The following is a 27804-nucleotide window of genomic DNA, read 5'->3' as shown; positions in this document are numbered from 1 at the left end:
ACAGCCTCTAAGCAGTGGCGGAGCTAGAAATCCAAATTAGGGTGGGCGCAGGTGTGAGACTTGTGTGTAGAAATGGGCGACCACACACACACGTATATATATATATATATATATATATATATATATATATATATATATATAGATAGATAGATAGATAGATAGAGATAGATAGATAGAGATAGAGAGAGAGAGAGAGAGAGAGAGGGAGAGATGGGTGAATTTAGGGGCACAACGTTTGGGTTAGGGTGGGCACTGTCCATGGACCATCCTGATCCAAACCCTTTTATTGGAGAGTTTTGGGTGTAGTTGGCACTTGCCCACCCTCGCTCATATGTAGCTCCCCACCTGCCCCTAAGTCTAAGAAGGTTATGTCATCTCATACACTAGACCTAAGCAGATAGCCAAGTTTAAAAATTTCTAGTTTCTACATGGGTCAAAACTAAAACAATGTTCCAAGTTCCAACATTAAGCCCTGGTTAGGGCTGAAAAACAAGATGAGCCACTCTTGGTTCAGCTCTTTGAGCCTGTTCAAATTTATAAAGTAGACTTGGCAAGCCTAAGATGGACAATAAGCGTTTGGCTTAGCCAAGCTTGTTAAATAATAATAAATATAGTTTAATTATATATTTTCATGTAAGATAAAATAAATAGTTGATGTATTGGCCTTGCTATCAACAAGTTTAGATTAAAAACCTATTCCTTTCCCAGCTTGCCTTTCAAAACCCCGGTCTGCCTAACCCCAGCTTACCTTTAAAAAAATAATGAGTCAGCTCAAGCAAGGCTGACTTACCACAAAAATGAGCCCAGCTTGAACACCTCATGTCTGTTCCTTCAGCTCATTTACCAATTACAAACCCTATTTGTTGCCAAATTACAATTACTCTCTCTCTCTCTCTCTCTCTCTCTCTCTATATATATATATATATATATATATATATATATATATATATATATATATATATATATATATATAGAGAGAGAGAGAGAGAGAGAGAGAGAGAGAGAGAGAGAGAGAGAGAGATTCCAAACAGGCCCTTAATGTTAGTCCTCTGTTCCTGGGGTGGTTTCTCCATGTAAACATAAAAAAAAAAAAAGTCAATTGGATATTTGGAATCCGATTTTGGTTATCCAAAGAGTGAGGTTGGAACCCCATTTGGGATATGCAGATCCAGAACAGGTCATTGTTTTAGATAAAAGAAGTTAGGTACATATACCCCTTTCCTATTTGTTATGGTTATATCCACTGTGAAACCGAGTTTGATTCAAATGCATAGGTTTACTGGATCCGAATGGACATCCAGTTAATATCAATATGGTCGGGTCTATTTCTGGGTCCAACATGGATTGACCTAGATTTGGCATTTTGCTTGAAAAAGTAAAGAAATCATAAACAAATAAAAAAAAACATAGGGTCTGAGCATAGAAATAATGCATTCTTAGGGTTTCTTTCTTTTCTTTTTGGCTAAAATGAAACTTGGCCTAACGGATGTTGCTTCACGACAAGCTTGGTTGGATGCAAAAACAATTCGTATTGGATAAATAAACAATTGATTGATCACATTAAACTTTGAGAGAAGTTGAGCATGTAAAAATTTGGGTCATTTTTTAATAGGTTTAACTATCATTAAATAAATGTTGAAAAAATTACAAAAAATTATACTTAGATAAAATGCTTTTTCGAAAAAGCTCTAACTCTGAACAAAATTATCTGATATCGGGTTTAAATCATGTTGAGCCTTAGAGCTAGATCCAATCATTCATAGAGGTCATTTTTTATACAGCGGCACTGCATGCTTAGCATACAGCTCTGCTGCTGATGACCATCCATCTCAACATTTCTTGAGATGGACACCGCACCCATATCCAGAAATGCCAAGATGAGTGGCTGTCAAGTAGGGCGATGCTGCATATAATGCGAACACTAATTCATGTATAATAATTTTCTTTTTTATGATGAAGGGAAACCCTCACCAAGAACAAGGTCACTTAATCACCTCCTTGCTAGGTAAAACGCTAAGTTGAGGACATGACCACCCAGCCTTACATGCAGGGACGAACCCAGACAAACTTTTATTGGGAGAGGCCCACACATAAACCAAAAAAATTTCTTAGGGCCAGAAAAAAAAATCTGGGTGGGAAAGTGAGGGGTAGAATTTTTTTTTTTAACTATGTAGGAAGCCGCCAGATAAAGGGGCAGGTGGAAAAAAAAATCTGGGTGGAAAAAAAATTGCATATGTTGTATTTATTATTATTATTTATTTGTGATAATAAAAAAACTAGCTCAGGGATGCCAAAATGTGAAAGTACTTAAGTTGTCAAATCCTCAATCATTATGCAAGCACTTATAATTAGGCTTGGCTTGGGAGTAGGGGATGGGAACAAAGATGGCCAAATGACAGGTGAGGTAAACCTTGTTTGGAAACTGCCCGTCCGAGGCAGCCAGAGTGGAATTGGGAATACTCAACACCAAAATCATCTGGAAGGGATGCAGTTGTAGAAAATAATGGAACTGGAGCGGTATTTGATGACTCCAGTTCAACATTTCAGCTATCACCTAAACGAGGTAGTAGATAGGGGTGTCAATGGGTCGGGTTTACCCAAACTCGACCAGGACCAAACCCTAAAGGGTTCCGGGTATGGTGACAAATAAGTTGACCCGATTAAGACCTAGGTCCGGACCCAAAGGTCCGAACAATACATGGATCCGTGTATAGTTTGTAAAATTTTATGCCAGACCCAGTCCCAACTTGAGTTCTGATTAAGACCCACAATTTTTTAATATCAAAATGATAAAAAAATTATTATTTTACTGGGTATGGTCCGGGTCTGGTTCATGTAGTTCTTATCGGGTCCGGGTATGGTTTCTCTTATAGAAGACCCGATTAGACCTGGGTTTGAACTATATACCATACCCAAAAATCTGGTTGGTTCTACGTGAGTCCGAACCGAACCCGACCCATTGACACCCCTAACAGTAGATATCAAATCATACACAGCTACCACTCTGACAGAGTTTTCGGCTGCTCAGATAGCCTTCTCAACAGCCTTTTTAGTTTTATTTTCATGCTCACACCTGCATTCCAAACAAGCACAAGAGTAGAAGTGGTCAATCCTCGGTTAATCACTTCTCCTGAGCAATCACTTGGATTTCTCAAATCCATGAGCGGTGGGCATTCCATATTTTCATCATGAAGTGTTAGGAAACGACATTTCCAACTGCTGAAGGATTGAAGAAACAAAACACGCAAAAAAAAAATAAAAAGATAAAACAACCATATATGAATTACAAAGATTTTAAGAATTGCCTATGTATGTTCACAACAGCATTGAGCCTTTTTATTTATTTATTGACTGAGATACAATATAAGAACCAGATTCTCCTTTAAATAAAAAAACATTTATTAATGTTGTTGAATTTAACAAGGAGTTTAAAACAAAATGATAGAACTAACCTAAAAAAATTTAGCCAAAAGGGTTAACACCCCACCTTATGAGCAAAGGGAGCCACACTTTTACAACCCCCGCCAACTTACAGCAAAATTAAAAATTTATATTCAGGTAGGAAACATGCTCATGCAATTTCCAAACATATATCTTACGTCCTATTTTCAACTGCATCCTAAAGAGAATATAGTTGACAAATCGAGTGTCATGATCATCAGCCCTTTTCATCTTGCTCCCTTCTTTGTCTCATCTCTAACTCCCGATTGTAAGAATTTGAATCAATCATATGCCCCATCACTCACTCAAGAAGAGCTAGCGCTACTAGGTCAACGATCATGGGGTGGTTTCTACGAGTAAAACAAAAAAAAAATTGCACCCTCACTCAAGCAATTCCTAGCTCTTCCAAGTGGAACAAATTTTCAAACCAATGAAAGTCCCTTGATTGATCGTTGTCTAGAGCCTTTTCGACAGGAATACAAAAGATTTTAACCTCCAACATTATACTAAGCCAAAGGAAATTTAAGTTCTTAACCCTACTAGATCCGACAGGATCTGAATTTAAGTCAAATAAGAAGATCCAATTTAGAATATTGTTCATAGCCATAGGGTCCGTGCAGGCGGCATGTAGGGATGTAAATGGTTCAGATTCAGATAGAATGTGGCCAATACCATATTCTAATGATTAGATGTTGGTTAAATGGATTTGAATTTGGATTTGAATAGTGAAAAGCTTATATCATATATATATATATATATAAATGGATTTAGATATCCGTCAAACTCAGATAATCGTCAGGTTTGGTAGAAAAAAACCAAAACCATATCTGCATCCAATTGTAACCGGATATAACTTTGGTCAATCAAATGTAACTAAACTTAATCAAATTCGGTTGGATATCATATAAAATCTGATTCATTAACGACCCTACATGCATGGTTTTCAGATGAGTCTCCAACCTGAGTTATAATTAAGATATGCATATTTTCAATGTAAAAAACACAGAAAACAATATTTTTATTAGTTATGGACCGAGTCTGGTTTATGCAAACTGGGTTCAGATCTAGTACAAGCACCATGGAGTCGGATCTGGTTCAGAGCGGTTCCTGAGACAGTGAAGGTTGGACTTGTTAGTGAAAATCAGGGTTATCAGTGGGTAGGGCTTGTACTGAGCATAGTGACAAATCTCGCAAAAATTACCTTAAAGTTAAAAACAGTAATTTCTCGTGACATTTTCAATTTATCTTGAGTTTTTCGTCAAAAACTTAAATATCATGTTTTAAACACAATAATTAGGTTCTTATAGGCTATTTATCATGAAAAAACCATGTTTTTTAAAAATATTTTTATTCATATTTTTGTATAAAAATTAATTTTATATTTAAAATTTATTTTTTTATTGCTGAAATTTTGCCAACAAATGTGAGATTTAAAAAAAAAAATCAATTTCTCATGGGTTTTTGGCTGCCGGTATTTTGTGGTTTTTAAACTTTTGTCACTATGGTACTGAGCACCTGACTTGAACCCAAATTCTCATGTACGTGTATGAGAAGTGCTGATCTGAATGATATTTGGGTCGACTTGGGTTGGGGTTATGATTTTTGCTGGGTACCCAATTCGACTCATTGTTTTTTTCCGGCTGGCCGACCTCACCTGAATAATTTATATGTATTTTTAGTAAAATTAAAATTTTATAATTATGCTGGTCCAGATTTGAGATTCCATTTTCATGACCTAACAAAACCTAAACCCGGCCATCTGGTATATAAATGTGCCCTGACGGATCGGGTACCCGACCGTTAACAGCCCTAAGTGAAAACACGGTTCTCTTGCATGATTGGGCATCTTCAATATAAAGATAATAATACAACATCCGAATCTCGTTCCGAAGCGAAATTCAAAATCATTGGCATTTTAGAAAATAATGGACGTAAGAAGGGCATTTTCGCTTCAGTTTTTCAATACCCACTGCCCGTATCGCCGTATGTTTGTGTAGTATAAATAGCCCCTCTCCCCTCTCTTCTTCTCTCTTTTGCCTCCGATCAGGTATTCTCTATCTCTTTCTCTCTTGTTCTTTTCTCTCGGTATTTGGGGTTTTCTTTTTCTTCTTTCCCCAATTGTAGATTTCTGCTTCGTTTACGGCGCTAGGGTGTCCGTTTGTTTGTTGTTAGGGTTTAAGTTTGTTGATTCGGGGATTCCTCTTCCCGTTGGGTGGGTTTAGGCCTTCACTCCGTGTGCTGCAGCCATGTCTCTGAGGCCCAACTCCCGGACCGAGGTCCGCAAGAAGAGCTACAAGGTCGCCGTTGACGCCGACGAGGCCCGGCGGAAGAGGGAGGACAACATGGTTGAGATCAGGAAGAACAAGAGGGAGGAGAACCTCCAGAAGAAAAGGAGGGAGGGCATGCAGGCGCAGGCCTTCGTCCCGACGTTTCAGGGCAGCGCCATGGAGAAGAAGGTAACTTGGTGGACTTCCTTTTGTTTCTTGATTCATTCGTGTATTTTTCCTGAAAGTATTGTTGTCTCTCTTGCTTGATTGCTGGGATTGATTGAAAAACCCACATTGGGCCGTTTCATTGTACGTCAAAAACCCTAGAAGGATATTTGGGGTTTGATCCAAGGTTTTGATGGAATTTCGTGGTCTGTCTGTTGTGAGTAATGTCGTCTTTTCACAGTTAGTTTTTGGTGGTGTAGTTGTGACTCCATCGCTTTGGGATTTCATATTGATTCTTCAATTTTAGTTGAATCTAACAAATTTCTCTTGTTGATAGCGTCGTTTTGTTTCGTTTGACTTCACACTTCTTATTATGATCATCTTGATCTTTAACAGTTGGAGAGTCTTCCTGCTATGGTTGCTGGGGTATGGTCCGATGATAGTAGTGCGCAGTTGGAAGCGACTACTCAGTTTAGAAAGCTTCTTTCTATAGGTATTTTCTTGCAGTTTTTTCTTTGTTACTTGTTGTTTTCTTGGTTTCTTCTGTTTTGTACTGCTTTATACGTGTGTAAACTTTTTCTTTTTTGCACGATCAGAACGCAGTCCTCCCATTGAAGAAGTTATTCAGTCTGGTGTTGTTCCTCGGTTTGTTGAGTTCCTCACAAGATCGGATTTCCCTCAACTTCAGGTTTGAACGGATTTCACTGTTGCTGCATTACAGTAGGTTCTTGTTTATAGATGAGCCCTCTTGATGAGGTTTTATTTTTACCGTTGCACAGTTTGAGGCAGCGTGGGCTTTGACAAACATTGCTTCAGGAACTTCAGAGAACACCAGAGTTGTGATTGATCATGGGGCAGTTCCAATTTTTGTTCAATTGCTTCAATCTCCTAGCGATGATGTCAGAGAACAGGTAGTTTTTCATATTCTATTGTCCTTTCATGAGATGATATACTTGAATGCAATTTTGTGACAGTTTGTAGGCTTCACACCCTTTATATATGTAGGCTGTGTGGGCTTTGGGAAATGTTGCAGGTGACTCTCCAAAGTGTCGAGATTTGGTGCTCAGCCATGGTGCCCTACTACCACTGCTGGCCCAGCTAAATGAGCACGCCAAGCTTTCCATGTTAAGAAATGCCACTTGGACTCTATCAAACTTCTGTAGGGGCAAACCTCAGCCACCGTTTGATCAGGTCTGAGAGATAGGCTTTTTAGATTGTTGTTTGTTCTCGTTCTTTTGTATGCTTATGCTATAAATCTCATTGTTCCTCCCCCGCCCAGACAAAACCTGCACTTCCTGCACTCCAGAGGCTCATCCATTCATCAGATGAGGAGGTGTTGACAGATGCTTGCTGGGCACTTTCTTATCTTTCTGATGGAACAAATGACAAAATACAGGCAGTTATTGATGCTGGAGTCTGCCCCAGGCTTGTTGAGCTTCTTCTGTATGTGTTCTTTTATACATCTCCATGTTTTTAACGACTTCTTTACAATGTGTGCTATATCTGTTGTGTCAAAGAGTTCAGGCTTTCGTAATTTTTTTTCACAACTTATGTTACTTATTTACTTGTATCTGCACATCTGAAACTGTGCAATTGTTTCCTTTCCAGTCATCATTCACCTTCCGTGCTTATTCCAGCACTCCGAACAGTCGGAAACATTGTTACTGGCGATGATCAACAAACTCAGGTATATGATTTTCTAAATCATTATTGTGGTAATCGTTTCTTAGTGAATTTGATTTGTGCCATGGATGTTGTAAGAATGTGTTATGAAGCTCATAAGAATCACACCTTTATATTCTCTCTAAAATTTTTGATTCAGAATATGTTATGAAGCTCATAAGAATCACAAGGTTGCATTCTCTCTAATCAACCATATTATCTTGACTTTGTGATCAGATATGGTTGTTTTTTCAATCTATTTGTCTGGAGGGAACCTCTCTCTCTGTTATGTGTGCACATGTGTACTCTCGTCCAGTGGGTAATCATTTAGTTGGGGGTAAGAGTTGTGTGTGCATTCTCTGTTCAATCATAAGGGTCAGCCCACAAGCTATGTCACTTGGGTGCGGGTATGAGTACGAGTATGGAGGTATAGGTACATGAAATGGCAATTCCAAAAAATGTAGGTATAGGTACACGACTATTTGTATGTGTGTGTATCACATAAATACAAAATAAATTCAAAATAAACTGAATATAATCTAAATATATATATGCTCTATCTAAAATATATATTATATTACTGAAAATATAAAGTTATAAACAGAAAATATAATTATAAATTGAATACAAACTTGTATGTACAGAGGGTAAAATGGCGTGTCCAGGTGTCAACATGTGTCGACACGGGGACACACGTGTTGACACGGGTTCGATGGGCAAAATGTCGTGTCCAGGTATCATAGCTCACAAGTTGTTTGAACTTGCCAAACCACCTGAAGTACATTTGGGATGCATAAATTTTCTATAGAGGAGTTATCATGGGTTGAGCGCAAGGTTGCCAGTCTAGGAAGCGGAAGAAGAAACAATACGGGAAGCGAGAGCGAGAAGCGATGCATTTTAAAATGTATATTAAGCGTCTAAGTCACAGGGATTCGGCCAACCAGGTGCCGCACCCGCATCGACACGGCATGACACCCGGTGCGGTCAACTTGACCATGGGTGCGGTCAACTTGACCATGGGTGCGGTCAATGCACCCCGGGTCATTTCTGTTCAATTTTTGGACCTTAAAAAAATGCTCGATAAAGTGGCTGCGGAGAGGAGGATTAGAGCAATTTTTTTACCCTAATCCTCCCTGCCTCTCCTCCCGATCTCTTCTCCTGAAGCCGAAGCCGGCGACGACCTCTCCGTTGGACCCCGCCGCCGCCGACCTCTCCGCCGGACCCCGCCGCCGCTGCTGCCGCCGACAACCTCTCTGCCGGACCTCTCTTCCTCAGGTACTCTCTCTCTCTCTCTCGCGCGCGCTCTGTCTCTCTTCTCTTCGTCTCTCACCCTCAATCTCTCTGTCTTTCTCACTCTCGCTCTCTCCATCTCTCACTTACTCTCACCCGCTCTCTCTATCTCTTCATCTCTCTTCTCCCTCTGTCTCTGTCTCTCGCTCCATCTCTATCTCTTCTCTCACTCTCAATCTCTCAATCTCTCGCAGCCGGCCTGGGGAGAAGGTGCTGACCCCTTCATTCCAGCCTGGGTCTCACCTTGATTGAAATATTATTATATTTCTTTTCCTTTTTCATACTGTTTTTGTTGGAAAAAGTGCTGGGTAGCAAAAAAGAGTGCTTAGAATGCAATATTACGAGGATGCTAAATTCTGAATGAATAAGGTGCTGGGTCTATCTCTATCCTACCATGAGGCATGCTTCTGGAAAGGTTTGGAGCAAATTTGAACCTTGACATGGCAATAAATCCTAGGTCAGCTGCCCTATTTGTATTATGCATTTTGAGCAGTTCTGCAGAACCGAATATCTCTAGTTGTTATAAGATAACTTTTAGATGCTAGGTAAGATACACTTACTACAGCTTGGTTTACCAATATGGAGATGGTGAGCATCTTTGTGCAAATGAATGTTCTTACAATGTAAGTGTAGAAAAGTAAGAAGTTGGGATTCTAATAGTGGTACTTTGTCACATATTTGTATCACCTTGAATACAAAGAAAAATGTATTATTTGAATTTTTTTCAGAAAAATAAAAGAAGAAAAAGGAAATGTCACTTAGGTTCAAATGCTGTTGAAGCATCCCTAGCTTGACTGTATTAAAAATCATATATTAATAGAACTAGATCTCTTCAGAAAAAAGATCTCTTCTCATGGAAGCCTGTTTCAGTCTCCTTACAAAACTTTCATCATTGGATTAGCCATATACTTGACACGTTTCAGCAATTCACATGCCATCATCATCAACCAATACAAGTCTTGGATAAGTATCTCCAGCTCCAAAGGTTTTTTACTCCGACAATATCTAGGGTTCCTCAGAAAATGTGGTATCTCACACAGTAAATCCTGAATCCTTCCTCTTGCTAATACTACAGAATGTTCTTGGTAATTATGACCAATTGTATGTCACATAGATTCGGCCAACCAGGTGCATGTATTATAGATGCATTTATCATGGCTTGTTGCCAATACTTATTTGATTGTTTCTATAATATATTTAGGTTGATTTAATTGTGGTGTTAGTTTTTTTGATGTAGAATAGAATTGTAGATCATTAATTTGATTTATTGCATGCTTGATGATGAATTGATTTGATGATATTATGATAATTGTTTTTTATTTAATTAGTGTTACTATATATATATAGAATTTTTTATATTTTTGCCGCACCCCCGCACCCCCGCACCCAAGTTTTTGAAAGTGATGCACACTCGCACCCGCACCCATGTGACATAGTTAATCGGGAAACGATGAATACAAAATAATATAAGTGTAACGCCCCAAAATTTCAAACTTGAAAACCTTTCAGAAAAACAAACAAGAGACTAAAAAGGAATCTCTTCATCTCAGAGATGGTTTACGAAATCAGCGGAAGACTATACTTTTGTTAATTATGTAAATTTAATTCAGTAGGTTACACAGTTTAAAGCAGATATGCAGTTAAACAGGTAAGCAATGCACGCAGATAACTAGTGCAAACGCGTAAGTTGTGCAAGCGAACAAGTAGTGCAAGCAAATAAGTAGTGCAAGAGTGCAAGTGAGTCAGTAGTGCAAGCGAGTCAGTAGTGCAAGCGAATCAGTAGTGCAAATGAGTCTCACGTCCCAACAACCAATGTGAACATACTTTATGTTTCGATATTACTGGCCTGCGGGTACGCGCAGACAAAACGTAGAAACAATTGAGACTAGTTCGGGCGTCTGTTATTCTATGTATTTTCAATAACTCGAATAGCTAGTTGAGTCCGCTCCAAAGGGGACGACTTCAGCCGAGAGAGGATTCCCCAGAGGCTGAAAAGCAGTGCCACGGATGCATCCAACTTCTGCAGAAGTGTTGAGCTGACTATTGTAGCCCCTTTCCCCTAACTTCAATGACTGGGGAAGCCGAATCATTGCCCATAGGGTGGTTGTTAACAACCTGTCCATTGAAGTTTTTGTACAACTCTGTCCTCTCCCTTGACAGAACAACCAGAAGCGAATGGGTGCGTTAGGGGTTGCTTAACTAACGACCCATTCTATGCTGTGGTCTTCAAACCACTCGAGCGTCTTGCTTGTGAAGGCGAATGTGAGGCCATTTATGTGATTATAGCATTGTGCATTTAGCACTGTTCGAGGTCGCACGACTGTCTCATCCGATCATCGCAGTACTAGACGTGTCGTGCACGACTACAAGTACTCTAGGATGAAGGCGGTATAGCTCCTCAATAGAAGCCTCAACAGGAGTGTTTCACAAAGATGTAAAGTTTATCTACTTTACTTTATCTTTTGAAACAGCAGTACCTTGTGCCAACATTATGCATGTGATTATCTTGAATTACATCCGCTATCGGGGTATCTACATGTCTCGCATGACTCGATACCGGCCTCAATAGACAGGATACGAGTTTCTCAATAGAACACCCGCTAAGAAGTTCGCTCGAACCCCCAATTCGGGATCACGCGAGATATGCCAAAAAGGCGAGCAGAACCAACCAATCACTTCCTTCCAAATGCTTCAATTTGGAACAGTCTTTGATGCTTTTGCACAGCTCCTTAAATCTCAAGTCGACTCTGCAGGACTGCGTACACTAAGAGCCAGGATCCTTGCGACGTATCCCTCTCCTTAGACGAGGGTGTGTCGCTTGCTCCCGACTATACTCTTGTCGCAAGAGGGAGAGTGGTAAATGCCCCTTGCATCTTCCACAAGGATGCCTTTAAGGCATACGCAAAGAGCAAGAACCTACACGTCATCTGCAATAGCAAGGCAATACCAACACATATGCAAAAGCAAGAGCCTAGGCGCAGAGCGCGACGACAAGGTAAAGGCAGTAAGCAGAAGTGCAACGCTAAGTCTCGACGCTATACGTGACAGCAAGTAAAAACTGATAGAAGGTAAAGGGCAAGGGTTGCGAAACCACATCCTAGAGTGAAGTGCATACTCGTATAAATATATATATTTGTATATATATATATATATTCATTTAATGGTCGTTTTTAGTTTAATTGAACTTAATTCAATTATCCAAGTCTTCCGTGCAATCTTCCCCTACCTTGGAGGGTTACGAGCTTGCTGACGTTTGCGGACATACACGATTGACGGCTCGGGTCGCGGAGCCCGAGTGAGATCCGTCGTAGCTGCAAATATGCGATATTAACATGCAAACCTAGACAAAAGCAAAAGCAAGGCACTTGACTTCTCCGATACGGGCTGGGGCCAACCGTCCCAATTGACTCGAAAAAAAAAGATGGGGCAGAGCCAAATGACCCTTGCTGCCAAAAGAGGGATGTAGTCAATGCGAGCAGATGACTCACGCTTACTAGCAATTCTTTGTTGGAGACCAGCAATTGTAAAGATCTGTCCCCATCACGATGTGGCTTCCAAAGATTTCCCGGGTCTGTCGGCCAAGGGTATAGGCTCGCGCACAAAGGGCAGGGGGCCATCGGCCCCTGCTGGCAAACAAAAGGCAGGGGCCTATGGCCCCTGCTGGCACACAGAAAGGCAGGGGCCGATGGCCCCTGCCGGCGCAACTAAAAGGGACAGGGAGGAGGGGCTCGACCCCTCCCCTGCCATAGCAGAGAACAGGGAGGAGGGGCTCGGCCCCTCCCCTACCGTACCAGAAGCAAGGAGGGGGCTCAACCCCTCCCCTGCCGTAACGGAAGAAGGGAGGAGGCTCAGCCCCTCCCCTACCATAATGGAGAGCAGGGAGGGGTGTCGTGCCCCTCCCCTGCTAAAAGGGGGTACATAGGGGGGGTTTGACCCCTCCCGTGGCCACACAGAGAGGTGAGGTAGAGAAAGAGAAGAGACTGAGAGGGAAAAGAGCGGAAGAAAGGAAGCGGTGACGTACCATGGGGTTTTCGGAGGAAGCTCGCCGAAGAGGAGCGCCCCAGAAAGAAAGGGGAGGGGGGTCGCCGATGTCAGTGGCGGCGGGCTATCGAGAGTCGCCGGCGTCGGTGACGGTGGATGTGCGAGAGAGAGTCGGGAATAGACGAGAGGTGGTGAGGGGGTTTCAGAACCCTCCTCCCGCCTGCCTTGCTGTCTTAAAAGACAACGAGAGGCGGTGGTCAGGGTCGGGTCCGGGTCCAGATCCGGCCCGAACCAAAACAAATTTTTTCCGTTACAATAAGAATTGAATGAGAATCAAAATGGAAACAAATAAAAAAAGTAGTTATTTTTAAATTTCATGATTTTTACTGTAAAAATTAAATTTTTAACATCTAAAAATGATGATTGTCAATTTAGAGAAAGCACATAGAAGTGAGTAAGAAGCTGGAGAGAATTTTTCACATAGAAGTGAAAAGTAGAGTGAGAAAGCATATAAGAAGAATAAATGAAGCGTGTGAAAAGCATAAGAGAAGTGTGGGAGAATCAATATTATCATCAAGTTTCGGAAGCGAGGAGTCGCTCTTCCGAAGGGAGTTTCCAGAAAGCGGGCTTCTCACTTGTCTAAGAAGCTTCTGGTAACTCTGGTTGAGATCCTATAGCCGTCCTCTGCTTCCTTATCCATGGATTCCAACACTTTCTATGAAATTTCCTATGAACCTGTGTTTTGTGTAGGAGGTACGAGTAAAACTGTGCAACTCTTTTGCATCATTTAGATGCTTAATATGCTGATCATATATCATGCACCACCTTTCAGCCCCAGTATGATGCCTATCAAGGCTTGCTCAGTCAGTTATGTACTCATTTTTTCCTGCTCTTCTATTTTGATCCCAAAGATGGCTTTGAATGTGTAACTGTCATTTTTTTAGTGTCTCCCTCATAGTCACCAATATTGTTCTTGGCAAGGTTTTCCTTAAGAGTGTTTCTCAAAAAATTGTTTTTCTCGAAAAAATATCGAAAGTTTAAAATTTGAAAATATAATGAATAATAAAAAAATAAGAAATAATAGGTTTTATAGTATATTTGCAAAACCACAAAAACAATTAGGAATATCATGATATTTTAGGAAACCCACAAAAACAATATGAAAGAAACAAAAAAGATACTCAAATATATAAAAAGATGTTTTTTGAAAATCTTGGCAATATCTCGGGAAAATATCACGATATTTTAGCTTCTGGCAGTATTCTGAAAATCTCAGAAAAATATCAGCTGACCTTGAAATACTGATAAATATTGCAATATTTTCAAAATATGGGTGACTATGGTCTCCCTAGTGTTGATTCCTGTAGTTTTGTATTAACATTGAATATATGAAAACCATAAATCTGAACTTACCTCTGTCTCTTCTCTTTTCTCCAAATACCCTGTAGATGTCAACAGTGCTGGAAGTTTCTTATCTAAAACATATTAATGTCTACTAAAATGCATTAGTTTGTGAAGTATGAGAATGGTTAATTCTGATTATTTTTAAAACTTAGTATTTCCCATTATATACTTAATTTTTTGGGAAGAAGCAACAAGTAAAAAAAGTGTTGTAGGCTTTTTGAATATTGATCCTTGGACTACTGGATCAGTTTGTTTCTTTTTCTTTGTTTTACCAGCCAATGACATAGGACATTTGCATATGAGCTTGCTATTTCTTGGCGACACTTGATGCATATACTATTTTCTGTGCCTGATGAAATCATTGGACTTTGTGTTCTAGAATGCTTAGTTGATCTGCAATGCCTTTGTGGTTCTAAGTTTTCTAGAATTTCTTACCTTTCCGTGTTTTACTTTTTCCTTTTTCAAATTGCACCTTGCATATGTATATATATTTGAAGTGGTTATCAAGTAATGACTCATATTTTGTGTTCTTTCTTGTATGGAGTTGTAGAGTTAGATGTTTAATTCTGTAGTTGCTGTTTTTTGTCATTGTGATTTGTTGTTTGCTTTGTTTTTTGAACTTGTTTATTTAAATTATGAGAACTTAAGTTCATCTATGTTAACTAAATTTTCATGTTTCATATCCTTATTGTCTTCCTTTTCAATAGAAATGGTTGTGCAAGCTCTTTGTTATGTTTATAGCTGACCCTCGTCTCATTTCAGCTATTTTAGCTGCTCCATTCTCTTTCTCTATCTAGCCCTTGCATGTGTGTTCGTCTTTTTCATCTTCTTGAATAATAAAATGATAAATGTCCTTTGGGTTGAATGAGAGCTTATGTGTCATCTTGCTATGAAATTTCTCAAATAATTAATGTTCTTTCATATTGATATATGTCGATACAATTTTCTTGCATCTAGTAGCTATAAACAACATAAATGTGGAGTTCACCATCCGAGTTCTAGGGCTTCATTCATGGCTTTTGTGATTGAACCAGGGTTATCGGAAACGCCTAGCTAAAAGGGGAAGCGCGCTTCGGAATCGTGAAACGTCGCGCTTCCGAAGCGTGGGGGAAGCGTCCCCCTTTTTTGGGAAGCGCGCTTCCCTTTAATGGGGGACATGTTTCCCTTTAATGGGGGATGCACTTCCCTTTAATGGGAAGCGCACTTCCCATCACGCTTCCCCCTCGCTTCCTCTGTTTTTTCAATTTTTTTGTATTTTTTATTTTTTATTTTTATTTTTTTCGCTTCCCCCTCGCTTCCGAGACGCTTCCTAGGTCGCTTTCGAGACGCTTCCTAGGTCGCTTCCGAGACACTTCCCGAATCGGTCCTAAGTGGTCCCACGCTTCCCCGCTTCTTAAAATTTTGAAAGTGCCTCGCTTCCCACTCCCGCTTCCTCAACTGGCAACCATGGATTGAACCCATATCCTTTATATCATGGTGCAAGCTCTTACACTAACAGCTGTCTGAAGTTGACGCTGCAATGTCATTGGCACTTTTTGCTGCATCTTTTCAAAGAAAATAATTGGTGAAACCAATAACCACTAAGAGCTTGTTAGCATACTATGATCATGCATATCTATGTTCATCGAAAGAAATTACTAGAAAGGGTGGCATATCTGGAATTTGCCGTCATTTTAATGCTGGTTGATTGCACATATTTGTAAAAATGTTCAGGAAGAAGTGGGGCTATCAAATTTGGCTGTTCACAGTGTTGACATTGTCCCATTGTTCTTCTACACAATAGGCTAGGTCTTTTTTTCTTTGAGATACAATAAAGTTTTACCACAAGCATCTCTGAAGATGCTCGGGCACAATGCCTAACTTAATCTCTGGTTTCAGGTGGATAAAATACCAGTGGCCATTTGGTATGTCAGCATCTGGCGGTCATGAAAGTGTACCAACAGATGAGCAAATGTAGGCAGTACGCTTTGAAAGTGCAGTAGGAACGAGGCAACGAGCACTAGAGGGGGGGTGAATAGTGCTGTTAAATATCGTCTTCGGAATTTTGACGGATTTTGAAATTCACAAAGCAATCACACAAAGAACACAAGAATTTATCCTGGTTTGGTCTTTCTCGACCTACATCCAGTCCCCAAGCAAAACCAACTTGAGATTTCCACTATCCAAATCCGGTCCCACTTTCAGTAACACACCTATTGAAAGCAAACAACTCCTTTAAACCAAGGAGTCCTTCCTTTTACAGAAAAATGAAATAAGTAACAACTTACAAACAACCTACGAGCCCTTCTTATGAATGCAAATGAGATGCAATTGACTTTTGAGGTTGTTGAAATACTCTACTTACGAATTCACTGTCGCTCAAAGAAATTTGAGTGAAAAGCTGAAGTAAAAAATATTAAGTGAGTGAGAAGATGAATATGAGTGAAAAGCAAAGAGTAATTCAATGTAATTTGATTGGATTGCATTTTTTTTGAGTGTGGAATGCACTTATATTTATAGTTGAAAGATTCTATACGTTGAGAGTATGAAAGAGTGTCAAAACAGTCCATTTTGAACGATCAAAACGTTTGAAAAATGAAAAGACACACCTTTTAAAAGTTTCAGGAAAAACGACAAAATTAGTCGACTGAAACAATAGTTAGTCGACTAATAATTAATTATTAGTAGACTGACAATTATCGTCGGTCGACTAATGTGTTTATCAAGCCGTTAGAAAATCTGAAGTTTTGAAACTTAGTCGACTAGAGAAAAAGTTAGTCAACTGATAATATCATCAGTACACTGAAAAACCTTTTGCTAAATTTTTTCTGAAAATACATGTTCTGTCCGGTCGACTGATAAAATCATTAATCGACTGCTGCTAAATTTCCAGAAAACATACATCATGTCCGGTCGACTGATAAAACCTTCGATCGACTAATTTGACAAAAATGATATTTTGTTTAGAAAATTTGGCGCGAAAAGATTAGTCGACTGGTGAGTCTATTGGTCGACTAATAAACACGAAAAATTAAATAAAGAGTTTTCTAAAAAGATTTTCATGAATGGTTCTTTTAGAAAAGTTTTTCTAACAACTTTTTAGGTGAAATGCAACTGAAAAATGCACTCTAAGTAAGGCTCCTACAAGAATATGAGATTTTTAATGAAATTACATATGCACACTAGTCTTCAAAGATTCTTCATCGAATTCTTCAATTCTTGTCATCTTTCTTCATTGCCTTAGCTGAAATGCAATTGATTCACTTGTTCATCATCAAAACCTTGTACTTGAAGTATCATGTATGGCTTCATTGTCGTAACACGCTTTGCTTGTTTAGATTGGTTGGGGTTGATTTTCTTCCCCTACCTTGGTGTGCCCCCTACCTCGGTTTGCTTAATATATCATGCTTATTGTATTTATGCCTGTTAGAATCTGTCTCTTGGGCACGGGCACGGGCACGGGCACGGGCACGAGCATGGCAATTCCAAAAAATTTGGGTTAGGGGATACGGCTAAATATATACTGAAATATATATATTATATATCTAAAATATATATTATATATCTAAAATATACTGAAAAAATATATTATATTATCTAAAATATACTGAAAATATATATTATATATTGAAAATATAATACATAATATAAATATAATATAGGACGCTGCAAATGCTGTGTCCAGGTACCAGTACCCATGTCGACACGGGTACGTCACCCAAGGTGCTGTGTCGCGGTAACATAGGTTAGAATTGGTTATTCAAAGTGTCCTTCCACGTGATGGCAAAGTCATCCTATTTTATTTTATTCTCTTGTTAACACGTTTTATTCTATTTTGCTGCTAGAATGCACATTTATGACTCATATAGTTAATTTTCACAAGCCATGTTTGTGACTGCCAATTTCTTGATTCAAACAAGAAATTCCACCAATATGACAAGGCTATTTTACAAACATATCCTTTATACATTTACACAAGGGCTTCTCAATCATCTTGCATCTCAGCCTTTCCTTGTTAATTCACTATAATGTCATTTTTTCCGATATATGAGGTGGCCTTCTTTCTAGTTATAGATGTAGTTCAATACTTCAATATATAACCTTTGAAGCATGTCAGAAACATGCTTTCAATCTTGTAAATGTCTCTGAAGGTGAAACTTGAAGCATCCATGTTGCATGAACTCGACCTTGAGGAAGGTTAGGTATTCAGATGTCAAATTTTATTAGCAGAATATTCAGTTGGCATTCCATGACTTTGAAGAAGATGAATGCCATGGTGGATGAAGACTATTTTCTTTTCCATTACATTTTTTTGCGCATATCTGCCCTTCCACTTTTTTTCCATTTTCTAATGATCTCTTTGTTTGCCATTATTCTAGCTCGTGTGTTGCTTAACTCTGTCATGACTTTTTAGTTCCATTTTCTCTTGATGTTGAGAAATGAGGAAGCTGACCTTGTAAAATGAATGGTTTGCCATCCATTCCTTGGTCGTGTCTTTCTAGAATACTAAGGGCTGTAATGAAATGGTGGTCTTCAACAAATGCACAAATAACTCATAAACAAGTGGCTATTGGAGACACTACCAGCATGACCCTTGAAAGGGTATAAAAGGAAGAACACTTGAAAAATAAATAATACTTTATTCATGAACAAAATGCTTAAGAAGCATGGTTGTTTACATTGAAGGGGTTCACCCCTATATATACAAAAAAGTGGAAGAGAGAGGAGAACTCATTTTGAGCTCTCCAAAAGAGACGTTGGATTCCAACGTCTCTTAATATAGCTGGTGGACTACAGTCCAACAACATTTATTATTATAGCTGTTGGACTATAGTCCAACAACATTTATTACAGCTGTCCAACAACTATTTGCACAGTCAAGTTCCAACAGGAACTTGACTGGATCAAATATCTAGTTTCTATTGAACTAGATGCTAAAAAAGAAAATAAAGAAAAATAAAAAAAGAAAATAATAAAAGAAAATATAATAATATTAAATAATATATATTACAGTTTACATTTTAACACTCCCCCTCAAACTTACGGTACAATGAGCGAAAGTTTGTCTAAGAGGAAGTGAAATCTGGGAGCAGCGAGAGGCTTGGTGAAGAAGTCTGCTAATTGATATTCTGATGTAACATATGGCAGATCAATGGTTCCATGTAAGTATTCCTCTCTGACATAGTGACAGTCCATCTCAATGTGTTTAGTGCGCTCATGAAATGTTCGGTTGCTTGCAATGTAGATCGCACTTTTGTTGTCACAGCACATCTTTGAAGCTTGCGTTGCTTTAGCTCCCATATCCGCTAGCAATCTTCTGAGCCAAACAACCTCCATAGTGGTGGTTGCCATGGCTCTGTATTCAGCTTCGGTGGAGGAAAGAGAGTCTTTCTGCTGCTTCTTGCACCTCCACGAAATTAAGGTTTCACCTAGGAACACACAAAAACCAGTAGTTGAGTGTCTATTATTGGGATCACCTCCCCAGTCAGCATCAGTATATACAATTAAATTTAACGAAGATGAATCAAACAAGATGAGTCCTCGTGAATTTCTTTTTTGGTTCATATCGCTGACCCCAATTGTTTTGGGATGAAGGCGTAGTTGTTGTTGTTGTTGTTGTAATCAAACAAGATGAGTCCTCGTGAAAGAGCGAATTTTAAGTATCTAATAATACGCAAAATCGCTCCCATGTGCACGGCATGAACCACATGCTGAAACTGACTGACTGTATGAACCGCATGAGTTATATCTGGCCTAGTAATGAAAAGATAAGAAAGAGCTACAACAAGCTGTCTATAAGGAGTAGGATCATCAAAAAGTTCTCCATCATCAATTTTCATTTTAACATTGACAACTTCTGGAGTGTCTACTTTCTTATCATCTGTAATTCCAGACCTGGAAACGATATCAAGAGCAAATTTAGATTGAGATATCAAATACCCCCGAGGGGAATACACAACTTCAATGCCTAAAAACTATCTTAATAAACTAAGTCAGTCATTTCAAAGTGAGTTTTAAGAAGAGATTTGATATTTGCAACTCCTTGTTTGTCGCCTCTGGTGATGATCATATCGTCCACATAGAGAAGAAGAATAATGATGCCTGTATCAGATTTCTTAACAAACAAAGCAGTGTCAGTTAAACAAGGATGAAAACTAATATCAAGCATAACATGACTAAATCGGTCATACCAGGCTTTTAGAGCCTGTTTAAGACCATAAAGAGCTTTTTCTAGACGAAGAGCTTTACCCTTAAGGATACTAATACCAGGTGGGGCTTCCATGTATACTTCTTCAACGAGATTCCTATTCAGGAAAGCATTTTTGACATCTAATTGAAAGATAGGCCATGTTCTAATGAAGGCCAAGGCTATTAAAGTTCTAACAGTGGTCATACGGGCCACATGAGCAAATGTTTTTTCATAATCGATGCCATACTCTTGGGCATATCCTTTTGCTACTAAACGGGCCTTATATCTTTCCAGGGTCCCATCACTTTTGGTTTTGACTTTGTATACCCACCTACAACCTATAGGTTTCTTACCCGGAGGGATATCTTGCATTGTCCAAGTATTGGCCTTTTCTAGTGCATCCAATTCTATTTTCATGGCTTCTATCCATTTTATATGATTTTTTTGCTTGAGAATAGGATGATGGTTCAACATATGATTGTATTAATGTAATGACGGCCCTATACGTGGGTGAAAAAGATTCATAAGACACAAATTTTTCTGGAGGTTTAGAGATTCTAGACGTTCTTCTAGGTGAGACTTCAGAGTATTTTTGTAATGCACATGGAAGATTTTGCTCTCTACGTCTTGAATATTGTAGACTAACATCCCTATGGATTTGCTCTTCATTATCATCATTTTCAACAACGATAGGACTTTGATCATTGTCAAGGTCACATCCAACATCACATTCATTGGATTTTGAAGTTGGATCAATTAAAAATGAGTATTCAGTGACATCTTTGGATTTTTCAAATTCAAAGAAGCTTTCTTTTTCCAAAAAAGATACATTTCTTGACACATATAATTTGTCATTTTGAAAATCGAAACACCTGTAGCCTTTTTGATTATCAGCATATCCTAAAAAAGCACATGAGATTGCACGAGGAGAGAGTTTGACATTTCTGTTGGTGAAAACAAAACATTTGCATCCAAAGACTCTTAATCTAGAATAATCTGGAGTTAAATTAACAAGCTTTTCTATTAGAGTTGTATTCTTTAATGAGGAAGATGACATCCTATTAATGAGGTAGGTGGCAGTTAGGACCGCTTCGACCCAAAAACTTTTTGGAACTTGATTTGCAATTAGCAATGCCCTAGTAGTTTCCATAATGTGCCGATGTTTGCGTTCAGCTAGGCCATTCTGTTGTGGAGTGTGTGAACATGATCTTTGATGTGTAATACCATGTAAATTGAGATAGTCTTTGAATTCGTTGGACATAAATTCTCCCCCTGAATCAGTGCGAAAAATAGAAATATCATTTTGAAACTTATTTTTAATCATTTTATGAAATATTTGGAAGTTAGCAAATACATCAGATTTATGTTTAAGAAAATAAATCCAAGTATGTCTAGAAAAGTCATCAACAAAAATGACATAATATGTATAACCACCTTTGGAAATAACTGGTGCGGGGCCCCAAACATCCGAATGTATTAACTCAAGTGGTCGTGAGGAAACAAAAGTTCTACTAAGAAATGGTAACCTTTTCATTTTGCCAAGAATGCAGTCTTTAGAAGAAAATTTTTCAGAATTACAAAATTTTTCCAAACTTGGAAAATATTGAATTTTAGACATATGAGGATGGCCAAGCCTTTTGTGCCATAAATCCAATTCTAATTTCTGAATATTATAATAAAATGCATTCTTGGGTAATTCCAAAAAGTCCATGTAATAAAGTCCTCCTTCTCTATGGCCTTCCCCAATCAGCTTCCCTGACTGACGATCCTGTACCCAACAACCATGAGAAGAGAAGGAGATATTACATTCATAATTAGATATTTGCGAGATAGATAAGAGATTTAAATTAAGTTTAGGGATATATCTAACTTCTGGGATAAAAAATCTTTTGGATTTTTGAAGATTTTCAAAACATCCTATTTCTTTTACTTCAAGAGATGTGCCATCAGCTGTAAAAACCTTTGACACACTTGAGTTATTTTTAAGACATTCAGATAGACTATTAACATTTGGGGTCATATGAAAAGAAGCACCAGAATCTAAAAGCCAAGGAAAGTTACCTGGACTGGAGAAAGATGCAACTGCCGCTCCAGTTGAGGCTTCGGTTGGGGAGGATACCCCTTTGAGAAGAGGTTGAAGGATTTCCATCAGTTGAGCCATAGACACAGGTGCATCTTGATCTTTTGACTCAGATTCAACAGATGCAACTCTTTTTTCTTCTCTTCTTTTTAACTTTGGACATTGAGGCCTATAGTGCCCCGGATGACAAATAACTTTTCTTTTATCAAAGTCGCCGTTTTGCCTTCCAAAATGAGGCGGCTTGTAAGTACGAGTATGATTCCTCGGTCTAGATACAGCTAAAATGGAGTCATCATCAACTTTTGGAGTACTTTTTCTAAGTCTATTTTCCTTCATAGTGAGCTTTTCTATAGTATCAACAATAGAAGGAATTTTTCCATAATGTAAAAGGGCCGATTTGATGGATTCAAACTCCGGCCTTAGACCATTCACAAATTGATAGAAATATTCCATATCGAGTTGTTTTTGGTGAAGCTCGATGTCTTCGGCACAATGCCATTTGGGCTCAAGAAGAGCCAACTCTTCCCAAAGTTTGGACAACTCATTATAATATTCTCGAATAGTTTTATCTTTTTGAGTCATTGTCCGAACTTTATCTTGTAAATTGCATACATGTGCAATATCTTTAAGGGAATACATGTTTTTGAGGTATTCCCAAGCCTTATCGGCATGCTCAAACTTAGCTAGACTAGAGCATTTTTTAATGTCTATGCTATTGATGAGCCATGACATAATTTTTGCATGCCCTATCCTCCATTCTTTCCATTTCTTTTCATAAGTGGCTAACGCCTTACTCTTCTCTTCTTCCGTTAGAGGAACCTCTTTATCACCCTCTTTCTTGGTAAGAGATAGTTTAGGTTCCAAATCGGAACCATCCACTGTACCCCATAAACCTTTTCCCCAAATGTGGTGCTTCATAATCGAAGCCCACATTACATAGTTAGTATCATTTAGCTTCATAGGAATGATGGTGATCTTATCATTGTCATCCATCTTTTACAAGGGTAAGAGAGGAATAAATAGGAGGAGAGAGAGAGAAAAAGAAAAAGAAAAGAAAAAGAGTAGACAAAGGAATAAGAGAGGATACAAAACCAAAATTTTTTGTAGCACAAGTTCGCCTTTCTTCAAACAAATCTTCTTGAGCCAAGAACAAGGTGATGAAACACCTTTTGTAAATGTGGCACGGAAATTGAGGCGGAAGCACTTCAAGATCTAAGGATTTCGTAGCTCTGATACCATGTAATGAAATGGTGGTCTTCAACAAATGCACAAATAACTCATAAACAAGTGTCTATTGGAGACACTACAAGCATGACCCTTGAAAGGATATAAAAGGAAGAACACTTGAAAAATAAATAATACTTTATTCATGAACAAAATGCTTAAGAAGCATGGTTGTTTACATTGAAGGGGTTCACCCCTATATATACAAAAAAGTGGATGAGAGAGGAGAGCTCATTTTGAGCTCTCCAAAAGAGACTCTTAATATAGCTGTTGGACTACAGTCCCACAACATTTATTATTATAGCTGTTGGACTGTTGGACTACAGTCCAACAGCTATTTGCACAGTCAAGTTCCAACATGAACTTGACTGGATCAAATATCTAGTTTCTATTGAACTAGATGCTAAAAAAGAAAATAAAGAAAAATAAAAAAAGAAAATAATAAAAGAAAATATAATAATATTAAATAATATATATTACAGTTTACATTTTAACAGGGGCATGTTTGTTTCAGTCACAGGTGAGAAAGTAGAAGCTAAAAATGTGGAATACACGGTCAATCTTGTCATCTACTTCACAAGATTCTTGGCAAAAAGATGCAAAAACAATCACATCTGGCAATCACAATCACAACTTTTACTTTTTTATGTTCTACTAATCTTGAGAAACTATGGCGATTGTGATTTACAATCACAGGGCATTGCAAACATGCCCTAGGTGTCTACAACTTATACATTTGAAACAAATTTGTGATGTTCGATGACACACTTGAATAACTAATTCATTTTTTGTGCTGATCACATTTATTTATGGCTACAGTATGTTATCAATCACCAAGCACTTCCCTGCCTGTTGAATCTTTTGAAGCACAATCATAAGAAAAGTATAAAGAAAGAAGCATGCTGGACAATTTCAAACATTACTGCTGGCAACAAAGAACAGATACAGGTATGTTGCCTCTCCCTGGTTAAGGTAGATTTAGTCAAGCACGGTCTTCTCCACTAATGGAAACATAATTTTAGAAATCTATCTGCAACTTGACCACAAGTTCAGATTTCTTGCATGTTTTGGATTTCCTTTTATTACAAATTCTAGGAAGCGTTCTTCTCTCATCGTTGCCTGTGTCCCATACAACCTAGAGATGTTTTTTCTTTCTTTTGAAAAAGATGAAAGAAGATAACACAGTGATTAGTCCTCGCTGACTGCTTTGTGTAACATTCCTCTATGGGACCACTCAGCAGCATTGCTATCTTCCACTTACTATGTAGTACTAGAAGTTTTTGTGCTGAATGTGCTTTGCGCATTCCAATAATGCAGGCTTATTCTGTGGTTATTCAATTGTATGGTTGCAGGCTGTAATTGATGCAGATATCATTCATCCGCTTGTCCATTTGCTTCAAACAGCAGAGTTTGATATCAAGAAGGAAGCGGCTTGGGCAATCTCAAATGCCACTTCAGGTGGTACACATGAGCAAATAAAGTATGTCATCAAGGCCTCCCCTACTGTGCACCTTTCAGCATAAATAAAAAAGATAACTTTCTGATTGATTACTTGTGGGTGTAAATTTTTTTACAATTGGGGATCTTGTGATTAGGTATCTGGTGAGTCAAGGTTGCATCAAACCTTTGTGTGATCTTCTGGTCTGCCCAGACCCGAGGATTGTGACAGTTTCTCTTGAAGGACTAGAGAACATATTGAAGGTTGGGGAAGCTGAAAAGAATATTGGCAACACCGGAGTCGTGAATATGTATGCCCAATTGATTGATGATGCAGAGGGGTTGGAGAAGATTGAGAATTTGCAGTCTCACGACAATACTGAGATCTATGAGAAGGCTGTTAAAATTCTTGAGATCTACTGGCTGGAAGAGGAAGATGAAGCGCTGGCTTCTGGTGATCAGCCTCAGCCTGCGTTCCGCTTTGGGGAGACTGAGCTCCCACCTCAGGATGCTAGATTCAATTTCTCTTAGAGGTAGTAGCCTATTGTTCCCATCAATTGATGTTTCTTGTCAGTCTCCTATCATCCATTTGATGTCGGCTTCTGACTGAATGCAGGGGTCTGTTTGAGTTATCGGTGGATGGTCTAAAGGGGTGTTAATGTCATGGTCTTGTACGGTGTCGCCGAGGTCTTCTGTTACTGGTAATAGGGGGCAGGTCTTGTGTGGATGGTCTGGAGGGCATGTCGCACCACAAGGGGATGGGGTCCTTGTTCGTTGCTCTCTTTGCTGGCCTACCGTTCAGTGTCAAATCTGTTGGGTCTAGTGTTGGTGGTGGTGCCCTGGCTCCCCGTGCTGGCACTGGCGGGTGTTGGTGGTAAGAGAGTTATTTGGTCGTTTTTTTCTGCCTCTTTTTTTTTATGTTTTTTTTCCTCTCTCTTCATATTTTGCCTATTGTAGAAGGGAGTAAATCTTAGTTGTATGTCATAGCTTATGGGGCTTCTTTTGAGATTCATGTTTTTTTAGTGGGACGGGTCTTTAAAGGGGGTCCTCGGAGAGAGATTGAAGTGGGTTTTTTTTTTTTACAAAACATTAGCAACTATGCAAAAGTTGAAATAAGAGTATTATTTGTATTTCAGGTTTTTTTATGGTCCCAATGTTTCTGTTGTATAGTTAGCAAAACTGTTGCTGTCTGCTGATATCCGGATGTTTTTTGGTAGTAATGGTAACACTCACCGCCTGTGTGTGTGTGTGTGTGTGGGGGGGGGGGGGGGGCTGTGTGACCTGCGGATCTGGTGCAATCACATTGCACACTTTAGAGTGCCGCTGTGATTGATCTGCCCTCCATCTTCTCTTGGGCCCCCACAGCTGACATGCTGTACCCTAGAAATGGAGGGAGGTCAGGTGCAGGGGTACACTCAAAATGTGCAATATGATTGCACCTTATCTGCCCTCGTGTAGAAGGGGGGAAGGGGGTGAGTGGGAGCTGTGTTTCCCCACAGCTGACAGGCTGTACCCTAGAGATGGAGGGAGGTCAGGTTCAGGGGTACACTCAAAGTGTGCAATGTGATTGTGCCTGATCTGCCCTCGTGTAGAACGGGGGGGGGGGAGTCGGAGCTGTGTTTCCGTGTTTTACTACTAACTGTTATATGCATCATATCTTTCTTGGGCGTTCTTATTCCTGTGACAATTTAGTTGTGAGATGAAACATAAAATAGTCGTGGAAAGTTGGAAACCATGTCTTCATGTTGAATTATTTCATTCATATAAAAAATTGTCTATTTAAAAAAGGAACTATCCTCTATTGTTGGGCATTCCAGCCTAGAATATAGAAAATTGTTCCATTCTTTCTTGGATTGGCGAGCTAGAATATTGCTCTTGCTGAGCTTGGTAGCCAGCTTGCCTGTGTGCATGCTCCTTTTTATTGTGCTTTGTTGTGGAGACAGGATCAGGTAGATAGTTTTTTTTTTCTTTTCGAAATGTTCGACATATAAGTGACGCCAGTACCATTCAGTCAAATATCATGGTTAACTTTTTAAGTGGGCGGCATTCTTAATCTTCTCAGAAATATTTTTTGTATTTGCAATGCATCAGATTCTGACCGTCCATCTGTATTTTATTGTCATTGAGATTTAAGAACAATGACCTATAAAGAAGCATCACAAGTGACAGAATTTTGATTGAACCATTTCGACATACATTCAAGCTAATCCGGAACAAATTAAGCCTAACACCGGATTTTAGCACCAGTTTCATCCCTTGATAAATTCTAAGACACCATAGTTGCTGCTTTTTGTGTGCTGAAAAAGACGATACATGGTGCACACATAAATAACCATAGGTGAAAAAACATTTATTTCTTTGGTAAATGTTTATTCCCTCGTAAATTATTTGAAAAATACTTGTAAAATATTCATATTTTCATAAAAATACTTGTAAAATATTAATTTCCTCATAAGAAATTCCTTTTTCTCATAAAATATCCGTACAATATTCATTTCTTTGTAAAGTGCTTATTTTCCTCATGAAGGGTTAGCAACGCGGGGATGACAGGTTGAGCTCGCAGGTAATAATAATCTCAGTTGCCTTATGGTTATATACGTGCAAGTTATGTGTCAACTCGAACCCAGACCCCCTCACAATTAGGTAATGCTAAGTGAACCTAATCTAGTTTCCAAGGTCTACCC

The 27804-nt window shown here is 38.9% G+C and overlaps 1 protein-coding gene across 3 annotated transcripts; it reads left to right on the top strand.

The window, feature by feature from the left end:
* The first annotated feature begins 5453 nt into the window (after positions 1-5453).
* LOC149833639 (importin subunit alpha-1a-like) lies at positions 5454-26262 on the top strand. Of its 3 annotated transcripts, XM_090009787.1 has the most exons (12): positions 5454-5488; positions 5614-5897; positions 6270-6366; positions 6470-6561; positions 6653-6784; positions 6879-7064; positions 7153-7316; positions 7482-7560; positions 24503-24631; positions 25036-25163; positions 25279-25653; positions 25737-25875. In XM_090009787.1, the coding sequence occupies exons 2-11, from the start codon at positions 5688-5690 to the stop codon at positions 25649-25651; spliced, it is 1590 nt and encodes a 529-aa protein (XP_089865913.1). In that variant the 5' UTR covers positions 5454-5488; positions 5614-5687; the 3' UTR covers positions 25652-25653; positions 25737-25875. The 3 variants fall into 3 exon arrangements, with proteins under 3 accessions (XP_089865913.1, XP_089865912.1, XP_089865911.1); XM_090009786.1 differs by having other exon boundaries at positions 25279-26262; XM_090009785.1 differs by having other exon boundaries at positions 5464-5488; positions 5664-5897; positions 25279-26262.
* The last annotated feature ends 1542 nt before the right edge of the window (positions 26263-27804 follow it).

Source organism: Nuphar pumila, chromosome 6 (assembly GCF_984573655.1).
Source record: "Nuphar pumila chromosome 6, dmNupPumi1.hap1.1, whole genome shotgun sequence".
NCBI classification, from domain to species: domain Eukaryota; kingdom Viridiplantae; phylum Streptophyta; class Magnoliopsida; order Nymphaeales; family Nymphaeaceae; genus Nuphar; species Nuphar pumila.
This window is presented reverse-complemented; position numbering and strand designations above follow the sequence as displayed.

Excerpts from the sequence above, each read along its gene's own strand:
- LOC149833639 (XM_090009786.1), top strand. The coding sequence starts at position 5,688 with ATGTCTCTGAGGCCCAACTCCCGGACCGAGGTCCGCAAGAAGAGCTAC. Across the intron at positions 6,785-6,878 it reads GCGATGATGTCAGAGAACAG|GCTGTGTGGGCTTTGGGAAA; the intron begins GTAGTTTTTCAT and ends TTATATATGTAG. Across the intron at positions 7,317-7,481 it reads AGGCTTGTTGAGCTTCTTCT|TCATCATTCACCTTCCGTGC; the intron begins GTATGTGTTCTT and ends TTTCCTTTCCAG.